The sequence below is a fragment of the Cricetulus griseus genome, chromosome 6, assembly GCF_003668045.3.
Source record: "Cricetulus griseus strain 17A/GY chromosome 6, alternate assembly CriGri-PICRH-1.0, whole genome shotgun sequence".
NCBI classification, from domain to species: Eukaryota; Metazoa; Chordata; class Mammalia; order Rodentia; family Cricetidae; genus Cricetulus; species Cricetulus griseus.
This window is the reverse complement of record NC_048599.1, coordinates 9,196,575-9,220,365: the sequence shown is the minus strand read 5'-3', so window position 1 is coordinate 9,220,365 and position 23,791 is coordinate 9,196,575. Positions and strand designations below refer to the sequence as shown.

At 47.3% G+C, this 23,791-nt stretch overlaps 1 protein-coding gene across 7 annotated transcripts in view; it reads right to left on the bottom strand.

Moving 5' to 3' along the window:
- The window catches only part of Znf217 (zinc finger protein 217), a 40,643-nt gene that overhangs the window by 9,247 nt on the left and 7,605 nt on the right, over nucleotides 1–23,791 (bottom strand). For 2 of the 7 annotated variants that reach the window (XM_027423296.2, XM_027423307.2), the window contains exons 1-2: nucleotides 13,271–13,399; nucleotides 1,807–3,536 (exon numbers count right to left, since the gene is read on the bottom strand). In XM_027423296.2, coding sequence (XP_027279097.1) covers nucleotides 1,807–3,196 — 1,390 coding nt within the window. In that variant the 5' untranslated portion in view covers nucleotides 3,197–3,536; nucleotides 13,271–13,399. Of the gene's footprint in view, nucleotides 1–1,806; nucleotides 3,537–3,650; nucleotides 4,260–13,087; nucleotides 13,226–13,270; nucleotides 13,400–15,385; nucleotides 15,488–16,605; nucleotides 16,647–23,791 lie in introns of those variants that run through there. The other 5 variants (XM_027423298.2, XM_027423301.2, XM_027423303.2 and 2 more) reach the window with 5 other exon arrangements.

Sequence of the window (23,791 nt, the reverse complement as noted above, 5' to 3'; positions counted from 1 at the left end):
GGGTTCAAGATGGCATATTTAAACTGGTCATTTTGCCTTATGAAACTTATTTCCAATTACAGGCCTCGTTCTTCCCTGTTCTGCCACAAGCTACCTTCTCACTAATTTGCAAAAGTGGTTGGTCCATATACCTGGGTAAGAGCAGGTGTAATGAATGGGTCTATGCCATCTCCATTTACACCAAATCCCCACCAGGAAAAGAGATCCGTATGACAACTCCTGGCCTAAAATGGTACCAGAGATGGTGAAAATACTTCAGACTCTCTGACCTTCTTGAAAGTAAACCTGAAACAAACTGGCTGACAGCACAGTGGATGAAGCCCTTATAGTCCCACTGCATTTACAGCTAGGCTCACAGCTTACCCAGTCTCCAGCTGTGTCAGGGTGTATAGACTGAAAAACACTTCTAACATCTGGGCCTGCCTTCTAACCTAGAACTAGATTGAACTATGCTGTTGTACAGAGTTGCAAACTTTTACTACCAATACTGAACTCATCCTAGGGAGGAGTACCTGAGGTGGATAAGCTGATTTTGCAAACAGGGAAATGGCAAGCAAAGTTTGGGCAATGTATAATGGGTCACCAGGAACCACAGCCAGACCCTGGCACTCCCACTTGTGGAAAGCCAGGCCAGGGAGCCTTCCTCAGGACCCCAGAGTTTCCCACCAGCTCTAATGGCTGGGAGATTCCTTTCTCTGAGAGCTGGAGGGCATCACCAGTGTGGACCCTGCAGGAACCGCACAGGCAGAGAGGCCACCTATGAGGTTGTTCTTATGTCATGGACACCATGTGTCCTGTGGGGTTCTAGGGACTGAGAGGAGTGGGACTATGCTAACCTCTAGGTTTCCACTGCCCCTGGAAACTCAACTGACTGGACATCTGTCAGGAAAGCAAAGGTCTTCAGGTCAATCGCAGGCCAGAAAAAAACCTGGCTACTGGTTCAAATGCAGTGGTTGACAGGTCTGATGTGACTGTCAGACTCACTCTGGTCTCACAGACTCCAACACACCTCGCAGTGCCAAACACATCTGCAAGTGTCACCATTAACCTGTGACCATGCTGCACACATCACAAGTGTGAACTACTTTAAGCAGCAGACCCCCACACTCAGCGATAACGGTTCAAGTGTGGGTGGACTCCTTTGCTCGAGGCTCACACCCAATCATGAGAACCTAGGCAACAGCTTGTTTCTATAACCACTATTAGAACACTAAATTCATGGAGCAGGCCTGAAGTGGACCCACACATGCCTAGATTTCACCTACAGACCATTTCAGAAGCTCGCTCATCAACACTGGCCTCACAAACACCAAGGTGATCTGATCAGAGCGCAGCAGGGGATTCCCACACAGCACGACTAGCTGACTGGTTAAGAAGCCTAGCCTGCTCCTTCTGGGACCACTAGAAACCTGTGAACACACACAAACACAGGGCCTTGACAGACACTCCTGGTCTTACAAATTAAGAACAGGATTGCCAGAGAACTGGGAAAAAGTCCCGGGTCTCAGTCCCAGAACTGCTAGGATCCTGCACCAAGTCACTGTCAGACTCATTCCGGTGCCTCAGAAGAACAGCATTCCCCGGTCTTGACCCACTGGTGCACTAGCTATAAAAACTGGAGTCTTCTGGGAGCAAAATGTACAGAGCCCTTTCAGAAAAAGGATTGGCACAGGCTTTTTTACTCCACCCCATTAATACAGAAACGAAAGAAGGGCTGAGATGCTTACTACACGGAATGATACCACAAAGGACTGAAAGTCCAACTTGCTCCCATGCTCCCTGCCAGGGAAACAGTAGAGTACTCACCCAAATGGAGCCCTTCAGGGAGGCCATCCTCAGACCCGTCTTCAGAGCCCCCTTCTCGGTCCACAGTCCCACTGTCTTCCAGAGTGGTAGCAAGGTCTGGGGAGCAAGTCCCAGGCTGCCTTCCGTCCACAGACATGGTGGGTGATGGGGCATCGGCCCTCCTGTCCTTCTTGTGCACCCTGGAGTGTAGAACAAGCTGGTGGTAGGTCCTGAAGGCTTTACTGCACTCAGAGCAGTGTGTGGGCTTCTCCTTGCTGCTGGGCACCTTGGGATCTCCATCTCCAGAAGGCACTTCACTGTTGGCATGTCTAGGCTTCTCTTTGTCTTGGGAGAGACCTGGACAACTGCTTCTATTTGTTTTGGACTTTCCAGAACCTTCCGACTTATTCCCAATCCAAATTTCTCCAAGTTCCTCTTTCTCTGAACACGAATCGTCATTGTCCGTGCTTCCTTCTTGGCCTGACTCTTTCACCTCTTCTTGGGCAATGGCCACTTTTCCTTTGGTGGCCAGCTGCCATGCCTGGTAGGTGGTGAATGGGTCAAGCTGAGGTATACAGGTGATGGGCTTTGCTGTAGTCTCCAGGTGAGATACGGGCCTCAAGTTTAGAAACTGAAGCAGCTCTTCCCTCGGGGGCATGGGTCCCTCCTCTTGCTGAGCATCAGGGGTTGTGCTGGTGGCACTGGAGGCAGTTTCTTTGGCGTGAACCTTACTGTGCTCAATGAGGCTCTGCTTGTTTGGGAAGAGGAAGCCACACACCATGCAGATCTTGTAGGGAGTGGAGACACTCCCAGCTACGTGTGCCTGCACAACTTCATTGATGGTGACAGGGCTCTCCAGGCTCTGCTGCAACTTGCTCCTGGTGCCAGACTTGCCATTGTGTGTCCGCATGTGGTTCTTCAGGAACCACGGCTCCTTGAACCTTCTCCCGCACATGCTGCACCCGTATGTGAAGGAGTCCTTGTGTTTCTTCATGTGGCTCTCAACATCAAAAGCCCCTGGGAATGTCTGCCCACACACATCGCAGCTCAACTCCTCGTTCTCTTTGCAGTTCTTCTCCTTGGGTGGTTCTGCTGGCACCTGACCTTTGTCGAGAGGACTTAGATACTCGGCCTCCACCCGCAGGACGGCAGGCTCGCAGAGGGTGGGCCGGTGCTGCGTGAGCACATGTTGATTGAGGTCCTCTGCGTGCGAGAAGGCCTGGCTGCAGAACATGCAGTCCAGGGGCATGTGCCCTTCAGCTGGGGTCATGCTCCTCTCCGGAGCAGCTCGGAAGGGGACGGCAGCTGGCCCTTTGATGGACACAGCATCATCCACCTCCATCTGGGTACCCAGAGAGCTACCAATGACTTCTGGTCCATCCATGTACATGAGGAGGGACTGAGTTGGCATGGTGCCTGTCCCTTCAGGGTCAGGTAGGAAGGGACAATCCAGCCTTCTACTGGGGACTCTCTGGAGTCAGAATAAGGCCACTTGTGAGACGTCACGCAAACCTCCAGGAGCTCTGGGCTTGTAACTAAAGTTCAGAGGGAGAGTGTATTCCGGAGTCTGGGGAAAGCTCAGTGATGGAGATGATGGGTCTTTGCACAAGCACAGTATCCTGGCTGCCCCGTGCTGTGATTCAGACGGGAGTCAGCAACAGGGCACTACTTCTCTCTGTCTCCATTGGCTGAGTGGCTCAGTTGAGCAAGATGCTGATCCCGGCAATGTGAAGACAAGGGACTTCCAAACTCTGGAAGGAAAAAACAGGACATGGTAAGGAAGGCTCAAAAAAACAAAAGAGAGGGCTCGGCCGATGAGTCACGTGGACTTTTCCACAAAAAGGGACTAGACTCAATTGCCTCACCTTTAACTAATCCATAATGCATCCTGCTGAACATGTTTGTTAATTAAATCATTAGCATATTTCCCAGCCGATACACTTACTGAGTGAGTAGAATTTCAACCAGGAAAGAGAGGTTAAGCCAGAGCTCTGCTCACCAAAATATAAAAGCCAAGTTTAAATGGGGAATGGCTATGACAGGCCAGCCAGACTGAGATACATGGTGAGTTCAAAGTAAGCCTTATCAACATAAAAGACAGTCTCAAAAATAAATACAACAAGAGGTCAAGTTTTAGAATTGTTACAATTCTGCTGTTTCAGCCATCATCAAGATGCACACAGACTATAAAAGTTACAAAAGCCCAGCATGGTGGCAAGCACCTTTAATCCCAGTGCCCCGGAGAGGCAGGTGGATCTCTGAGAATCTGAAGCCAGCCCAGTCTATATAGCAAGTTCCCCAACAGCCAGAGCTACACAGGCAGACCCTGTCTCTAAGTAAATTATGAAAATGAGCTGACAAAGTGAGACTGCCTCAGTTAATACCCTAAAGCCAGAACTCAAAGCGGTTACATGGGGTCACAGTATCTCAGTCACAGAGAGGTCTACACCCTCAGAACACAACACAGGAGCCTTTCCTCAGGTCCCCATTCAGACACACCTCAGAATCACATTCACCTTGGCTCAAGACTCTGTTTGTGGCCCTGGATGCTGCCAGGTAGGCTGCGCTTCAGAAGGTAAATGACAAAGTATCAGATGCAGAAGCCTCTCACTGCAGGTGTCCCCATTCTCACAGGCCTCCACAGACCTGGCTCCACGCAGCCCGTTCTTCCATCAGAACACACACCTCCCACTCTGTACCCCACCTCCCACTCGGGCACTGGCCCGGAAGGGGGGACCAGGCTTAGCACTCTGTGGGATCTGCTTCAGAGGCTGGCTTTCCACTCTTGTAGAATTAACTCCTACGAGTCAGAGTCCCTCATGGCACACAAAGGGCTTGTTTTTACATAGTCCTGCCTCTCCTAACAAGTTGGTTAACTCCACCCAAAGGGAACAGCATAAGGCCACCAGCCATGGGCCTGTCCTCCTCCCTCCTGGGTCCCACCCCACGGCATGCTCAAGAATCTGGCTCTCCCCCTTCTTTACATTACACACTTGTGAGCTCCAGGGCACAACTTTATCTTCTTCGTTTCTGCCTTTATTGCAATCACAATGGAGGACAAATACCTGGAGTGGTTACCACCCTGTGACGTAACAGAGACCCGAGTTCTAGCCCAAGTTAGGACCTTCACAGGGCAAAGTCAACCCAACCCAGGTACTTCCTGTGGTTAAAACTACAGTAAGGTTGACAAGCACCAAACCTTGTCTATGGCTAAGGACAGAACCACACAACCAAAGCCCTGGCAACAATCTCAGCGCAGGCCCCATTTTAGATTTCTACACATTAACCTGACACTCAGAACCAGGGGGTGTGCTCACTGAAGAACTAGGTGCCTACTCTGGGAATTCGGGATCTCACCCTGCCGACCCCCTTTCTCTAGTTTGAAAACTGTCAGTTATTAGATGTCCTTTCCTCTTTGAAGCTCTAAGATAACTATTTAAAAATGGCAGAAAAGCAATAGTTATATCAAATAATGAGTTCCAGGCCAACCTGGGCTATAGAGGAAACCCTACCTCAAAAAAGCTAAAAGCAAACTTGCTTGAGCTGGGGGGACAGTAGGGGAGGGCACCGCTGATCTGTGAAGCCTAAGCTCTTGGAAGAACCCTACCTCTCTACAAGTTACCTTACCTGCCACCAACCTAGGGGGCAGGGTAATTTACAGTCCCAGCAAGTGTCTGAGCACCCTCACTCACGCAGCCTGCTTCCTCGGTGGTGTGTTCTGTTCAAATCTGCATGGTCCTTATGTTTTGAATAAAGTATTCTTGCTACTTGGGGGGAGGGGGAGTTCCTATTTTCATCTGTGAACTCCTCGGCTGCCTGAGGGGAAGAGGCTACAGTTCCAGGTAAGGATGCTGTAAAGATGGCCACCTGAGACATGCACATAGGTGAACGCGGAGCGGTACAGACAAGGGAAGAGCAAAGTGAGAAGCACTTCCTCCTGAGAAGCTTCCAGAGCAGGTTCTGATGCAGCCCCAAACAGCCTGAGTTAGGCATTTGAAGGCTCAGGTGGAAGCCTGTCCCACAGCTCCTGCTCACCACCACCCACCACAGTTCATCTGCGACTTCAGTTCAATCTAAAACCATCCTATGAGGAAAAACAAATTTAAAAATAAAGATCAATTATCTTTCTCTACCATCATTTTGAAGATTATTTTCTAAGATTTAAAATATAAAAAAGCGGGGCTGGAGAGATGGCTCAGAGGTTAAGAGCACTGACTGCTCTTCCAGAGGTCCTGAGTTCAATTCCCAGCAATCACATGGTGGCTTACAACCATCCGTTATGAGATCTGCTGCCCTCTTCTGGTGTGCAGATATACATGGAAGCAGAATGTCGTATACATAATAAATAAATAAAATCTTTAAAAAATAGCATAAAATATAAAAAAGCATCCTAAGACCCTAAGGACGGAGTTGCTGGCTGGCTGGCTCACTGCTGTTTCTCTGAGATCTGGCAATGAACTAAGAGATACTTAGGACTTCACCAGGAAGCAGGGGCCAAAGCAGCAACCATTCCTTGGGCTATGGTCCCTGACACTCCTGACCTGATGCTAAAATGAACGCAAGTGTTCACAGGGTTTCTTCTTGAGAGTCAAAAGGCCAGCACACCATGCCCACTCTCTGCAACCAAGACAATAACACAATTTAAGATGCATTTCTATTCCTAAGTGTGTGCTCAGTGCCTGCAGAGGCAGGGCAGAAGTGGGTGTCAGACTCCTTGGAGCTGGAGTTACAAGTGGTTGTGAGCCACCGGGGGTAAGTGCTGGGAATTGAACAGAGGTCCTCTAGAAGAGCAGCAAGTGCTGTCAACAAATTAATCATCCCTCCAAGATTTTCTTTTTTTTTTGGGGGGGGGGGTGGAGGGTTGTTTGAGACAGGGTCTCTACATAGCCCTGGCTGTCCTGGAATTCACTGTGTAGACTAGGCTTAGCCTCAGACTCAGAAATTGCCTCTGCCTCCCAAACACTGGAATTAAAGGCATGTGTCAGGTTTATTTTCCCCACACTTATAAAGCTGACCAGCACAACAGCCATGCACTGAGTTGAGGCCAGAGTGTGGTCAATTGCAGAGCACTGGCCTGCCATACCATGAGTAGATCTGGGGTTCCACCAGCACTGAAAAAGAAGACTATACCACTTGAGTTTGTTCCCTCCCATGGTCCATCAAAATCTGACAGCAGGTGCTCACCCTTCCTCACTGAAAAATCACAAACCTGCTCAAATGTAAAGCAACAGAATACTTAAGGCATCCAAATCCATTTGCTCAACTACAATCTTTAAGGAACTGCAATAGGCTTAGTATCAGAACTTATCAAAACAGCTCTCTCCTGTAATTGCTACCTAACAAACGGTCCCTCTTCTGCCTGAAGAAAGAGTTCAAGCAAACTCAGCTTTTCCAGAAGGCTCCAGCCTTCCTCCTGGTGTGCAGAAGGAACAGGAATCCCAACACTTTAAAGATTATTTCCTGACAGAGAACTGAAGGGAAGGGACATCACTGCAATGTAAGTTTGTTTGGTTGCCAGGAAAACAAGTATTCTAACCACACCAAGCTTGTTAAAAAGTACTTTGCAAAAAAATGTCTATTTAAAAACATTTTTTAAATCTTCACTCCTGTAAAGGCAGCACTGAACCTTCAGTCACATACACCAGGCACCTCACTCAAAATGCCCTCACACTGAGAGCATACTAGGACTTAATGCATATTAAGATTATTCAGTTTCCAGTAAGAACCATATGGTTTTAACTGCACAAATGTGTTTGATATTCTGTAAGTCACTAACTAGACAGTGACATGTGACTACATCAACATGACCCCACCCCCCCAGTACCTGACTGTTAAATTACCAATTACACAAGACAGTGAAAAGACAAACTGTCAGGGGATACTTGGACATGGAAAAGTGCTCCCAGCCACACAGAGCCTTCACATAACACACACCCTTAGAGCTGTATGTCCTAACCGCACTCAAAGACACTCAACTCACAGCACTACACTCTGGCCAATTTAGTTCTATCTTTAAAATCACAAAATTAGGGCTGGAGACATGGCCCAGTGGTTAAAGGAACTGGCTAGTTACTCTTCCAGAGAAGCCAGGTTCAATCCCCAGCACCCACATGACAGCACACAACTGCAGTTACAGGGAATGGAATTCGACACCCTCTTCTGGCCTCTGAAGGCACACACAGTGCTCACAAGCACATGCAGGCCAAACACCCATCAGTTTATAGTCTGTGGGAGAGGTGTTTTGGGGTTATTTGAGTGTTCTGCCTGAGTGCATACGTGTGTCATGCAGTACCCACAGTTTAAAAAAGGCATAGGTCCCCTGAAACTCAAGTCATGAATGGCTGGGAGCACCATGTGGAAGCTGGGAACCGAACCCAAGTCGTGAGCAAGAACAAAAGGGGCTCTTAACCGTTGCTGACCCATCTCTCCAGCCCATATTTTTTTTTCCTTAACCCTGCAACAGGACTAACTTCTACATCAGTCTACAGTAACAAACAAAACAGTACCACTTTTTTTTAAAAACTGTATTTGTGTATGTATGGGGGGATGCATGCCACACCACATATGTGGGAATCAAAGGGCAGACAATTTTAGCAAGACAGTCCTCTCCTTCCAACATGTCTGTTCTAAGAATCAAAAGGCAGGTTATCAGGCTTGGTGGCAAGGGGCTGTCCCCATCTGAGCCACCCCCACAGCCCCTAACCCTGTAACTTTTGATCTTTCAGTGATCAGGATAGCTTTCTTAGCAGGTGAGGGAGAAAAAAAAATACACTTAAAAGTTCAGAGAAACAAAGATTTAAGTGTAAATTCTCAGTTTAAATTCAGCATCATAATCCAATCCATCACAGGCAAAACCCTGCTGCAAGAAAAGGTGACAAGTTCCTCTACAAAACAATCGCATTTCCTGAAAGTCACAGAGAACACTCCACTCCCAACAGCAGGAGACCCAGGGATGACAGCAGGAGTTCCAACCTAGCCCTTTAGACATTGCCTGATTCACCCCCAACAAAGTTCAGGTGTGCAGAGAGAGCCAGTTTTACTTTCAAAATGGCCTAATATCAAGATACTGAGATCTGTTAACCCTTTCAAACACTGTGCTGTCTGCAAAGCATTCTATGGGAGAAAGGGCTGCTTTGCTCATCTCCCACTAGGCAGGATGGACACCAGTGTGCAGAGTTTCTCACAGTAACCCTTCCATCTGCTCTGAGATCTGACAGGGCCAACTGCAAAGAGCACAGGGTTTCAGGAAACTACAGCAGCAAACCCACATTTACCTGGGCTCATCGGCTCCACACTCTACAATGACTCAGTGTCTTGCACACAGCACATCCGTGTACACACAACACAATACAACATCAACAAATAGTATGCCCATTATGTGGCACCAGAATTACACACTATGCCACCTTTTTTCAGGTTAAATGGGCAGGGTCTAAATTAGACTCAATTTAACCAACCAGGTAAAACACAAGCTAAAATCTAGGAACGCCCCCTTCCTACATAAAGTTGAATAAATGCTAAACTTGTGGCCAGCTCTTTCAGTTACCTGTCCACATCTCAAACTAAATAAAATCTCGCAATGAATAAGACCAATCACTGTTGGAGAGATTTAAAGGTTAGAGTTTAAGTCAGCAGCTACTAGGAAATAAAAACTGCCACCAAAACTGAATTTTGTCCTTTTGAAACATTCACTTATGGAGAGTGTCAAACAAACTGCTTCTTTTGAGGTAACTAAATATGATTTTACATTATCCTGCTCTGAGACAGTAAAAAGCCACCTGGCCATTCAGCACTGTCTTAAACATGAAAGATTACAATCACCCATTTAAAAAAAAAAAAAAAAAAAAAAAAACGGCCTTGGGGGTAGCGTAGGGATCCAGGGGTGGGGGTGGTCAACTCATCCCCCTTGTTCACCTCTGCTCAGCTGTCTTTTCAGGGTTAGTATTGTATTTCCCAACTTTATCATAAAATTACCAAACTGGCCCCAAATTTCCAGTAACTCTGATGTTGCTAGCCTGGGCAGGAAGCAATGGCTTTTTAGAACAGTATAGCCAACAAACGTTCACATGCGAAGTTTTCTATGTAGTGCAACATAAAAGGGTAATGTGTAGTGGCAGCTGGCTAACAGGGGCCCCCCTGCCCATTTGGAAGCTAGACAAGTCCAAGAACTGAACTCACTCATGAGGAGATGAAGATTTTTTAGGAGAGAATGGTGGTATGTGCCCCCCACCCCACCCCCACACACTCATACACACTTCCTTAAAGGCAAGATTTCTATCTGCCCTCGTGGTCTGAATTCAAAACCCTCTGGCCCACATACCATTGCAAATTTGTCTGGCTATATTACTGGCTGACCGAGAACCTTAATCCAGATCACCTAACTGAAAGGCCAGCTTTTTACACTTTCCTAGTGTGCCCCCACAATGAGGCCATTAAGTGGTATTCCACCAGACTTCCCCCACCACCACCACAGAGGAGTGAAGACATTCCCCCAAGTCTTTGTGTAATGATACACCTTTTTCCACGTGCATTTAAAATAGTTAACACCATTCCCCCTGAAAACCCTGGAGCTGAGGTGTGTGAACTGAGACTCCTCTATTGTCACAGCTTCAACTTACATGCCTGTAGCTAAGCCCTTCCTGGTTCAGAATATTTAATAGGACTGGAATCCTTTAATTCAATTTTGGTAGCTGCCTTATACTGGTCTTCCAGGTTTCTATTTTTTAATAACCCTGGTGAATTAAAACTATTCCATATGCTCAGTTGTGATCATTTGAGATGGCACACTCTGACACTAGAATACCCGACAGTTTACCCAAACTGCCTTGTGTTGTTCCTTCTAATTCTGAAGCTGGGAAACCCACTTCTTGATAATTCAGCTTCAACTTCCCAAATTATTAATTACACATACTGCCACGGGATTAAACTGAAACAGGAAATCAGGAACCAGCCATTTAAAACAAATTATAGCCAGTGACCTCAAAAACCCACAAGCAGCACATTAGATGGGACAATCTCAAACTGTTTTCTGAGTGACTGGAAATGAAGCTTCCCATACAGTATTTTTAAGGCCCCCGTCATTTGTTTTCATGGCAATGGGAGAGCAGATCTTTTACAAAGTCCTGTTTTTAAGACAGTCAAGGGTCATTAAAACTACTCCAAAGTTCTTATCAACCAATACCATGTTTAGAACAACTGGGAAATGTCATTTAATAAAGTGGAGAAGGAGCTCATGCTCATCTCTTGGAACCCCGAGGCTCTAATCAGACAGCTCAGAATTAAGTGGGCTCCTAGGCTGAGGCTGGGCAGCCCTGCTGTGGGAAAACACGTTTCCTACTAAAGTGATGGAAGGGAGAGAAAGGTGATTAGCACTTATCTGCTAGCAGGGTACAGACTGAGTCATGGAGGGCCATTGGATGCCTTAATTATTTCATCACTTTTTAAGAGACTTGATTAAGTCTTATTTTCAGATTTCCTCTAAAACAAGCCCACTGGAAAAGGATTGGGGGTTCCTAGCCACCCCCAACTTTCTCTGTCAAAAAAAAAAAAAAGAGTGCAACCCCCACCCCCCAACTCAGAAGCCAGAGTCAGAACTTTCTCCCCCTCTCCCTCCCCTACCACCTGGGGAAAAGAAAGAGAGTGCTATTATTAAAATAGATTCTTCAGCATAAAGGGGAAAATTTTTCTAAGTGGTATCTTAGTTCCTTTTTTAAAGTAAGAAGTGAAAGGGAATAATACGAAGCCAAGACAATTACTAAACTTCAATCTCATGAATTCTAACACTGAAAAAGATCAGACTGCAAAAGTGGGAGATGGTGCTGGGAGGGTAAAAGGATTAAAAGCAGCTGGAAGCCTAAAGAAATGTCTTTCCTCAGTCTTTCTTTCCCTCTATTTCCTACATGCATAGGAGAGTAAAATCTTTAGAGGTCACTGCCTCTTGGATTTTATACTTACACACTGGGAAAGTGGCAGGATTGGGGGGGGGGCTTGTGGGTGATTCCCAATAATAGATCGACCAGGATTCAAAATGAAAATCAAAAGAAACAAAATGGAAAAATGCTTCAGTGAACTCCAGAAGTCTGCAAAACAGTATCTAAAATAAATAGGACTTCTCAGGAAGAAAAAAGTCATCTGCCATTAAGGACACACCTTAAAAGTTCTCGGTACATTAACTAAGTAAGCACAGAGTAGTGGTCTGACGGTCACATTTATTTTCAGTCAGCAATTAGATTAGTTCTCTGCACTTGTCACTACAGAAAATAACTTGGGGGGAGGGTGTGAGACCTCTTAGCCTACTCGAAGCAAAAATTGGGCGCCTGAAATCTGATTTGGTACCAATCAGGGTAGTCGATCCACTTGGGGAAAAGTAGTCAAGAAGAAGGGTCTGGACGTCCTTCACTTACAAAGAGAGGTGAAAGGCCCCCTGAGGCCCCTACCTAGTCTCCAGGCCTGGCCAGCAGCTGTAGCTACCCTGCCTCTTTTGTTGGCCTTAATCTCATGTCAAGTTATTCAACCAACTCAAAAGCGATGAAGACATAATTGAATCAACCTGAACTAAATCAGACCTAGGCCTCTTAAAACACACAGCTTAATGGCTCCAACCCATCCCCAAAATCAGGAAACTGGCCACGGGATCCCGTGGCACACATGGTGCCACACAACCAAGGACCCCAGGCTGGCTCCCCTTAATCAAGGCGTGCTCAGGAATGCCTGTTTCTCAGAAAGAGAAGCTAAGGCTCAAGGACACAAACCTTCCGTCTGGGAACGACCACCCTGCCCCCCACCCGGAACCAAACAATAGAAAGTTATAAAGTTTCTACTGCCCGAATGCGAACCGGCCCCCACTGGGTGGGGGGGTCCCAGATGGGGAGACCCCAGGGCTTCGGCTCACTTCAGGAGGAAAACCTTCTGGGAAAAATCCCCCGCCTGCCGTCCCCACCCCCACTCTCCCCGCCCAAGAATGCGCTTCCCGTGCTCCGAGGGTCCGCGGCGGGGGCGCCCTTCACCGTGCGCCCGCCCGCCCGCTCGCCCGCGTCGGGGCTAAACTGAGGCGCTCGGGGCCGCACCCTCCAGCGTGCGGTTCCGCCTCCCGCTGCCCCGCACGAACTTCCCACGGGAGTTTGCGGGGCGTTCTAAGTTTGGGCGTGAAACCGAACACCTTCCCCTCACTCGCGGGAAGCCGGTCCGGAGGGGGCGCGGACCCCCGACGGTCACGCCGCGCCGGCGGGCTATTGTCTCGGCCGTCCCTCCCAGCCCCACGCGCTGCCCCGGCCGTGGGGACGCGGACCCGGAGCCCCTTTACCTGCGGCCGTCCGGCTGCACCGCCCCGGCCGCGGGCCGAACCCGCGGCGAGGGCAGCGCGGCCTTTGTGCGTCCGCCGCGGGCCCGACGGCGCGGGCCCCGCCGGGGCCGCTCCGTGCCCGCCTCCCACGGCCGCGGGTGCCGGGACCCCCACCCACACAGCGGCTCCGGGGGCCGGGCTCACCTCCGGCGCGGGGCGAGGAGCGGCGCGGGCGCCCCCCTACTCGTCCGCGCGGGACAGTGCAGGCGCGCGGGTCCCTGCGCGGGGCGGGCGGGCGGGCGGGCGGGCGGGCGGCGGGCGGCGGCCGGCGTCCGGCGGGGGGGGACTGTTGGGGCAGAAAGTGCTCGCAGCAGCTGTTGCGCCCTCCCCCCCGGCCGCGCCGCCCGACGCCCCGCCCCAGGCGCGCCTGTCACGCCCCCTCGGCGCCCCAGCGTGTGCGCAAGCGCACCCCTGACCCGCCCACCGGTGCCGCCACGCCCCCCACGGCCCCCGAGGCGCGAGCCCCGCAGAGCGGCGCGCGCACCCCGCTCCCGCCCCACGGGCTCCCGCGCACGCGCGCCCCGCTCCACCTCCCGCCATCCGGCCTAACGTGGCGCGCTCGCGCCCGGGCGGTTCCAGTGACAGGTATTCTGGAGTGGGGGGGGCTGCGAGCACAGCGCAGCGCGCAGGCGCACCGCCAACCCCCCTCGCTGCCTCCCCCCCTCGCAAGGTGCGCCCGGAGAGGGGAGGGGACGGGAGGAGCTGGTTGCCCAACTCCCGGGTCGCCCACAATCAGGAACAAAAAAAAAAAAAAACTTGCCACTGGCTTTGGGGAGCTCACAGGATAGCGGTGTTCACAAGAAGGGAAAAGGAAAACACTTTTCAGAGCTTCAGTGTGAGGAGCAGTACATTCCCCCAAATTAGTATCTTCATAAAGCTAATTGTCTTTTTTCCCTTAAGACCCTGGGCTTGCCTTTCTATTATAATTTCGTGTCTGATTTGGGCTTGGTACCACAAATCTACTGAATTTGCATAGAAATTCACTTGGGTGAAACTAGGCTTAAAAGTGGGCTCAAAAACGAACAAAGCCCCCCCTGACGCCCAACTCCCTAAAAACGTTTCCCCACGGTTGTGTTCCTGACTCAGAAAAGATGAAAGAAGAAAAGACAGGGAAAGGTGATCACTCCAAAGGCCTGGGACAGACGCCCCTGTTTTTAAGCAAGCCCCAGGGAGGAACTATGGCGGCCACAATCACATCCAATAATTTCTCTGCTCCAAAATGCAAATGAACTCAAATATAAAATACATCTATTCCTTCATACAGAAAGGCCAACTAGTTTCTTTTTCAAGGTGGCCCTTCGTGTGTCAAAAAGTGGGAAAACATCAATAAAGCATTCATACTCATTTCCTAAATCAAAAGAAGGGGGGGGCAAAAAAAAAAAACCGACCGGAACTGGTAAGCAACGCAGTCCCTAATAAATAGGAAGAATTCAAGAAGCCAGCTTATCAAGGGGCAAGAATCTGCCTTGTAGAATGTTTCTGCTGTCGTTTTACATAACTACCAACCCACATATGGTCTCGTTAGTCTTTTTTTTCAAAGGAAGTGAATCAATTACTTACTCACAATTAATTAGCAGCGCTGGAATAGATCCTTAAGCCAGCCCTGATTCTCATTCAACTACGTAAGATATCCATCATCTTTAGTACCGGGGCTCCTTTTCTCACCGCAGATTAATCTTTCTTTAAAGTATCGGTTAAAGCCTTTTGAATATTCACGTTCTACACGCAACAGCTCTGCAAACATTCATAAGCAGGAGACTTCATTTAACTTTGTCCCAAAAAACGATGGGGGGAGGGGGGTAGCTTTGATACAAAACAAAGAAAACTATGGCCAAGTAAAGTGGATGGAGGCTGAGGCTAAGCCTAAGTGTAGCCTCAGTCTACATGTTAATGGATAACCTTTGCACCCCGAAGCCTTGCATACTGTAAACACAATAGTGCTGAGAGTTAAAAATCCTAGTGTGGAGATGGAGCATAAAGGAAAGTCCAAACTTCTCGGCAGCTATAGGGAAACAGTCAAATATTTTGACAAATAATCGTATGGCTAAGAACAATGAGACTCGGGCTCTCAGACCTTGTAGCTACGGAGTTATTTTCAGAGCAAAGGAAGAAAAAGGGGGGGGGGGGGGTGTTTTTCCTCTGTGCCCTCACAAAGCCACCACTCTAAGCCATTTTGGCATGAGACGGTCTGTTACTGTTTCTCCTCCCCTTCCTCCCCCCATCACAAATAAAAGGGATAATAAAAAAAAAAAAACTTACTATGTTGTAGCTTTTAAAATTGAAAGAGAACTGCCTTCCCTGGTCTATCTGCTAAGAGATTTGTGTGTGATCCTGATGTCTGTCTGAGCAAAGAATTACAAAGAACCTTCCCTCCTGGAGATGTGCCAACAAAACTGGGAAATCGTTGCAAAATTCTGCCAGTGACGGCTGCGCTTGCAAACACACACCGTGTTTTCCAAGGGACGTGGAGGGATCGGAATTCCTGCCTTAGAATGCGGAGGCTCGTGCCTCGCGTTGATTTGGGAAGCGTGGGTCGTTAGACACAATTAAAAGTCGGAAAGTCACAGGAGAATACGAGGGACGTTTGGTTTCGTAATAAGCAGCTAAGAACTCCCCACTCCTGGGCGAAGTGGAAACTGAAAAATCGAACGTTGGTCTCCACGGCCTTGGCCCCGCCCACGCGGAACCCAGCTTCGCCATCACTCACTTCCCAGGCTGCGCTACCTCTAAAGGAATCAGGTGCTGGAGGACGCAGCCACCGAGAGTGGGAGCCGGCTTTTCCGTCCCTGATGCTGGGATCTGCACGTGTACCCAAACTCAGGCTCCATCCCACCACCTCCTGGACCCGACAAACCTCAGCCATGTCTCCCAAACACCCTCCCCCCGACACATTTCCCAGTGTGCGCTTATAAAAATCACACCATTATCTCTGATTTCATCTTAGTGCTAGCAGGCCTCTTCCTTGAACTAACATCTGATTTTCTATCCAGATCCTGCCTGTATTCGAAAATCTTACAAAAACAAGAGCAAGCCTGGTTTCCTGTATATACTATCTACAGGAATTATCTTTTTGAGACTAAGTCCTAATTAGAAGTGCAGATGGAATATAATCGTTCCTAAGTATTTATTTCACTGTGGAACAGATTACAGAGAAACAACTTGGAAACGAAATCCCTGGAGCTGCAGCAGAAACGGCACACAAGCTCAAAAGAACTCAGTGTGCAGGGCAGGAAAACCAGAAAAACTGCAGGCAGCAGGAAACAGAAAAAGTTAGGCGAACCTGCATTTACAACTACAAAGGACATTTGAGAGGGAGCCAGGGGCAGCCCTCTTCCCAAGACTGAAAGCACTAAATTAGGGAGAGATAACAAAGCCGAGGGAGGGCACTCCACTTTTTTCTTCCTAAATTTCAAACCCATGGAAGTCATCAGTTTTGAAAATACTCAAAAGGTAAGAGGAAAGTAGATGGCAGAAGTTACCTTTCAGGAGGGAAGGCGGTGCTGGACCCTGGAAATCCTAGGAGCCTGCCACTCCACCTGGCCGGGAACAATACAGGAGGAGAGGTGATTGCTGGTTTTTACAAGCAAACCAAAAAGGGAGGGGCTAAGAGTAAAGCTCAATTTAAATAGAGGTTGAGATATAATCCGACTTGATTGACTAAATCAACCTCAATTGGGTAAAGAATACCATTTGATTCTAAGGACATCTGTCCCTTTGGTAACTTTGTTAACCCCTTTACAGGCACAACTATTTCTTCCTCTAATATTGCTTGTTTCCCAAGATTGCCTTCTCTCAAAATATTCGTGGAAACTGCCTTAAAGATTTATAAATATAACATTCTCAGAGAAGCCCCTCTCAAAACTTCTTGCACTCAACAGGTTTTCCCGATGGGACAAGGGAAAAGAAACAGAGAAAAGTAAAAATCCTTAAAATCCAATCATGGCTACCGTTGAAATCAAGAGAACCATTTTCTATTCACACACTCAAACTAAAACTTTGGAATCAGGCAGATCAAGGCATTCAAGGCTAGTCTGAATACATGAGACCCTGTCTCCTAAAAAAAAAAAAAAAAAAAGCAGGACTGGGAATATAGTTCAGGTGGTGGTGTGCTTCCCTGCATGCAGGAAGCCTGTATCTATCTCCAGCACTACATAAACAAAGCATGGTAGCCATGGCTGAAATCCCAGCCCTGGGGAGATGGAGGCAGAAGGATCAAGTGTTCAAGGTCGTTCTCAGCCACTGAGATTGAGCCGAGTCTGGACTGTATCATTAGTCCTTGTCTCAAAATAATAACAACAGGGCATGGTGATGCATGCCCTTTAATGCCAGCACTCTGGAAGCAGAGGCAGCAGATTTCTGTGCTTCTGAGGCTATCCTGATGTACATAGGGAGTTCCAGGGCAGCCAGGGCTATGTAGAGAGACCTTGTCTCAAAGAGCAGTTGTTATTATTATTATTATTATTATTTTATATTTACTATTATTACTATATTGTCAATATTATATTGATAATATTTGTTATTGTTATTAAATATTAAATTATTTTAAAGCTACAGGAATATTCTAGTTAACTGCTCAGTCTGCTGCCACCTTGCATTATAATTAATAAACTTTTCTTCCCTACAAATAGCTCCATTAGATTTTACACATATATACATTTACCAGCACATCCTATATTTTCAACTTTGGAGCTGGGAACAAGGTTGAGTTGGTAGAGCACTCACCAAACATGCAAAAGGCCCCAGGTTCAATTCCCAAGCACCTCAAATATATTTTGAATCTCACGTCTGTCAGTTCATTGGTTCTCTAATCCCAGCCTGCTGTGGGGCACTCAGTTCCCTCCTCTAGTCACACACAGTGACCATTTACATGTTTCTCAGATCTACACAGCTTGGCCTTCATGTTTTTTCCACCCATAACAAAGGACAACCTTCACAATGGAGAGTAGGCCTTCACCACCCTGCTCACTGGTTTCCCATTGCGCTTGGCAACAACACAGCTTCCCTAGCCATCCTGCCTAGCCTTTGGGTCTGACCTAACTCAAGTCTCAAAGTCTTAGCAGGGGCCTGACTTCAAATCCTACACACATCAACCAGCAGTCTTGTTAGACCAGGGTCTCCCACCACCTGCACTGCCCCTACCACCATCACTTCCCACTCTACAAAACCAAAAATGCTTACCAGGCCTTCTCGTCTGAGGGATCTGACATGGCGGCCTGGACAAGAACATCCTCTCCCTTCACTGTGGCTCAAATCCTCAGGCTGCACCACTTAAGAGTTACATAATCAGGGCTGGAAAGATGGCTCAGTGGTTACAAGCACTGACTGGCCTTCCAGGAGACCTGGATTCAATCCTAGCACCCACATGGCAGCACACAACTGTCTGCAACTCCAATATCTAACACCCTCAGACAGACATACATGCAGGCAAAAAAACACCAATGCAAATAAAAATAAATAAATTATTTTAAAAAGTTACATAATCCTAGACTATTATTTAATCCCTGTTACGGTTTCCTTACCTAGAAAAGGATGTGGTAAACCTGGCCTGGTGGCTCAGGGCAGTAACTCTAGCTGCTCACAAGTTCAAGACCAACCTAAGCAACCTGAAACCCTGTCTCAAAGTAATAAAAACAAAAAGAAGAAGTGAAGGTACTAGCCTTTAAAGAGACAGAGTCAGGTAAATCTCTGCAAGTCTGTGACCACCCTTATTTATAGTGAGACTCTCAATTAGTTAACTAAAGATCTGATAGTACGGCGCTGTAACCTCAGCATGCAAGAGAAAGACAGGAGGATCAGCCAGAGCTCTAGAGTAGCCTGAGCTCCATGAGAGTCTGTTTCAAAAATATTAACAAAATAAACTAATCATGATGCTGGATGTCCAAGATCCTAAACACTGAGGAGGCTGAGGCAGAAGGAGACCCTGTGTCAAAACAAAGCAGGGCTGGAGATGTAGCTCAATGGTAGAGCACTTCCCTGGCATGCAAGAGGCCCTAGAATACATCCCCAGTACTGCAAAATGGAAATGAAAATGGAAGGTGACCATGACAAGAAATATAAAGGTAATACAATTATCTAGAATGCCTGCAGAAATAACATGTATCTCTATAGGACTCTGGAGACTTAATGAGACCCACTGAGTACCTTCTGGGTACCCTGAGCCCACTGTGGACAAAGAAGGCAGAGTGAAAGGAAAACAATGAGTCCTTGTCCTTCCTGGGCTTATCTCCTGAGACAGACAGAAGGGAACTGGAGAGAAGCAGAGAATCCCTTCCCGGAAGGAAATCAAGCCATGGTCATTATAACCAGGTGTGGTAGTCTAGCTCTGTAAGCACAGAACTGGGGAAGGTTAAGCCAGGAGAATGAGGAGTTCCCCACCAGCCTGTGTGACCCAGCAAGAGACACTACCTCATTAGACACAGACAGACAGACAGACAGACAGACAGACAGACAGACAGACAGACAGAGACACACACAGACACAGACACAGACACAGACACACACACACACACACACACCACACACACACACACACACTTACTGGAAAAAGTGTTGCCTAGCATACACAGAGCCCTAGGTCTGGTCCCCAGGAACGCACAGGAGCACAGGACGTGGTTGCTAGCACCTGTAATCCTGGTATTTGAGTCAGAAGGACCATCAGCTTGAAGTCAAACTCTACTACCCCAAAAATTTTGGGAAAGAAAAAAAAAAAAGAAGAACAAAAGATATGGCTGGGCAGTGGTGGCTCAGACCTTTAATCCCAGCACTTGGGAGGCAGCAGCAGGTGGATCTCTGAGTTCAAGGCCAGCCTGGTCTACAGAGGATTCTCAGGACAGCCAGAACTGCACAAGGAAACCCTGTCTTGAAACACCAAAGAGAAAGAAAGAAAGAGAGAGAGAAAGAGAGAGAGAGAGAGAGAGAGAGAGAGAGAGAGAGAGAGAGAGAGAGAGAGATTTAAAAAAAAAAAAAAAGAAGCCTGGTAGTGGTGGCGAACACCTTTAATCCCAGAACTGAGGAGCCAGAGGCAGGCGGATCTCTGAGTTCAAGGCCTGCCTGGTCTACAGAACGAGTTCCAAAACAGGCTCCAAAGCTACAGAGAAACCCTGTCTGGAAAAATGGGGAAAAAAGGAAAAATGAATATACATTAAATATATTAATGAGTTAACGAGATCATGGCAAAGCCTGGGGGGTTGAGTCGGGTTGCAGTAGGGTATCAAAGGTTAATTTTCTTCCCTCATTCTGCCATCAACAGCACTCCACAGAGCGGTTAATGTGTCAACCCTCTCAGTCTGTGGCCTCACACCATCCTGATTCCCCTCAACCCTCTCTACTGGTCTCCCCATGTCCCTGGCTCAAGTCATCTCCCCCATTCCAACAACTCAAATAGTTCCATCTCCAATTGGTTCAATATTCAAGCTTGGTGCCACCACAGCCCTACCTCAAATCCTGAGTCTCTTAAGACTAAAAGTAAAATCTGCAACAAAGGCTTCCAAACCAGGTAGACGGTTAGAACCAGATCATGTGAAGACTATAGAGAAGGATTAGTGGCTAAGAACCCTGCTGAGACAGGTCGATCTTTGTGAGCTGCAGGCCAGCCTGGTCTACAGAGTGAGTTTCAGGACAGCCAGGACTGTTTCACAGAGAAACCCTGTCTCAAACAATCAAACAAAAAACAAAAAGAAAAAGAAAAAGAAATCAATGTCCGGATCAGGGCTCTCCCCACTGGGCAGAAGGCAATAAATGTTTCTAAAATGTAAATAGTCAGGGCATCCCTGCCTGTCAACTTGGGAGGCAGAGCCAGGGGGACCAGGACAAGTTTAAGAGCAGCCTAGTCTACAAAGCAAGTTCCAAGATAGTTCTGTCTCAAAAAAACAAAAACAAAACAAAAACAAACAAACAAAAAACAAACAAACAAAAAAAACCTGAGAGATGGCTCAGCAGGTAAAAACACTTGCTGCCAAACTAGACTGGACAACCTCAGTTAAGATTCTCCAGGACCCACGTGGTGGACAACTACCTCCCAAAGGATGTCTGTCCTGTGACCTCCATGTGAGTGCCATATACTCATGAGTGCTAGTATATAAACTCTCTCTCTCTCTCTCTCTCTCTCTCTCTCTCTCTCTCTCTCTCTCTGTCTCTCTGTCTCTCTGTCTCTCTGTCTCTCTCTCTCTCTCTCACTGTAATTTTCCCCATAAATAAATGTCCCAGACAGCCATGATGTCACAAGCCTGTTATCCCAGCACTTCAAGACCTCCTGACTCCTTAAGTCCCTATCTCAATAAATAAACCAATCTCACAGCGCCAGTGTTGCCAATGCAGGCCTATAATCTCAGTGGTCAGGAAGCTGAGGCAGAAGGATTACAAATCTGAAACCAGCCTGAGCTATACAGAAAGGCAAACACTAAAGCTGGGCCTGTGGTAGCCCCTGGCAGCCCATGCCTATAATGCCAGCCCTGAGAGCTGGGGGCAGGAGTCCAGAGTTTCAGGTCAACCTCAGCCACACAGCAAGTTCAAGAGCTACCTGGTCTACAGGAGATCCTGTCTCCAAAAAAAACTAAAATAAAAATCCCAATGTAGGCACCAACTCCCCCCATACCTCCTTCACCGTGCCCACAAAGGTACGTACATGTCCTCGTGGGGCACATCTCTCTCAGGGTCCTTTCCTTCTCCCCTCATCCTTGACCCCTCCCATCTGCATCACCTCATCCTCACCCTCCTGACCCCATCTTCCACCCAGCCACACAATGACCACTGCACTTCTGCCCTGTATGAAAAATCTCCTATTTTACCAGAACATGACTCAGTTCTCTGTCCGAACACCAGGATGCAAAACTATATTGTGGCCCCAGCCAACCTCCAAGCATGATTCACTTGGTAAATATTTACAGTCCATTCCTTTCTCCCAAGCAACTGAGCTAAGTAGTAATTACAGGAGTCCTACCTTCCTGAGGCTTCTATTTTAACAGAAGTAGATGTTCACCTAATTTAAACACAAATAAGTATCTACCCAGGAGGTCATAGGTCATATATGAGAGGGGCAAATACAATCATTGTAAACAAGGAAAATCTTGAAACTTTGAAAAGTCACATTTCAGAATATAAACAGCAGTTTATATTAGCAATAAAAGAATCAGAGTTCTCAGGCGGCTGGATCTTGTCTTACAACACTAATGTAGTGATTATAGTATGTGTGTATTAAGAAATTTTAAATATTCTAAATGCATGGTAGTACTGGTATGTGATCCCCAGTACTTGAGAAGCAGTTCTGAGGCAGGAGGATCACCAAATGTTCCAGGCCACGCTGGGCTACATAGCAAGACCCTGTCTAAAAAGTAAGTATATAATATTATATATATATATTATATATATATATAATATATATATATATTGAGCCCAGCACTCAGGAGGCAGAGGCATCTCTGTGAGTTCATGCCAGCCTGGTCTACAGAGAAAGTTCCAGGACAGCCTCCAAAGCAATACAGAGAAACCCAGTCACTTGGGAGGCAGAGGCTGGCGGATATCTATGTTCAGAACCCACAGAGTGAATTCCAGGGCCTCTAGGGCTACATAGAGAAGCCATGTCTCAAGAAAAACAAATAAAAAAAAAAAAGAACGCAGAGAAATCCTGTCTAGAAAAAGAACCAAAAATAAATAATTAATTTAAAAAAAAAGAAAAAATGTTTTCAACACACACACCAAAAATATATAAGATAATGTATTCATTAATCAGCTTCAGTTTCTCATTCTACTGCATATACCTTTAAATAACATGACATTGTACCCCCATATATAAACACAATCATCATAGGTCAATCAAAAATAAAATTATGGTTTTGCAGAAATCCCCAGTTCAAAACAGCCTGGGCTAAAGTGATAGTCCATCTCCAAATGTGTGTGTGTACATGTATGTATATATGTATACATGTTTATAATTATACTCACACACACACATCTAGGAGAAAGACCTAAAAATAATTTTTTTTTGGCATTGCATCCAGGGCCTTGTACATACTAGGCAAGCACTCTGCCACTGAAGTATAGTTTTATAAACATTTGATGTATTCTTTGCCGCCTGTCCCCTTCCCTGGCTTTCAGGTTCCCCTGACACATGAAGTACCACATACATGCACAAAGCTATGTGCAAGGGTTTGGCATCTCCGTGGTCAGAGGACTTGTATAAAACCCTGAGTTTAATTCCAGCCCCTAAGAAAAGAGAAGCCTTCCAGGCTGTCTGGCATAACCATAACCCTGCAGCCCTGTCCCCTTCAGAGACCCCATTCTTCCCTCAGGATCTAACACTAATCACATCAAATGTCCAATCTGACTGGGAACACCTTCAATCCCAGCACTGCAGAGGCAGGGGGATCTCTGTGAGGGAGAGAGGCCAGCCAGGGTTACTGTAGGGGAAGCTGTAGCCACGCCTTCTTAGGGGCTGGCTACAGGAGTACCTGAGGGCTTGTGAGGGCGTGGTCAGAGTGAGTAGGGGGACTGTGTTTCAGTTTCGGTCTCGGTCTCTCTTTGCTTCTTGCTGTACAGACTACCACCGGCTGGCTGGTTCGCTCTGTAAGTAAGGCTTTTCCCTATTAAATACCCTTATATTTCTACCTGACTCCGTATTGGTAATTTCCTACTATAGGTTACACAGAGAAGCCCTGTCTTGAAAGAAAG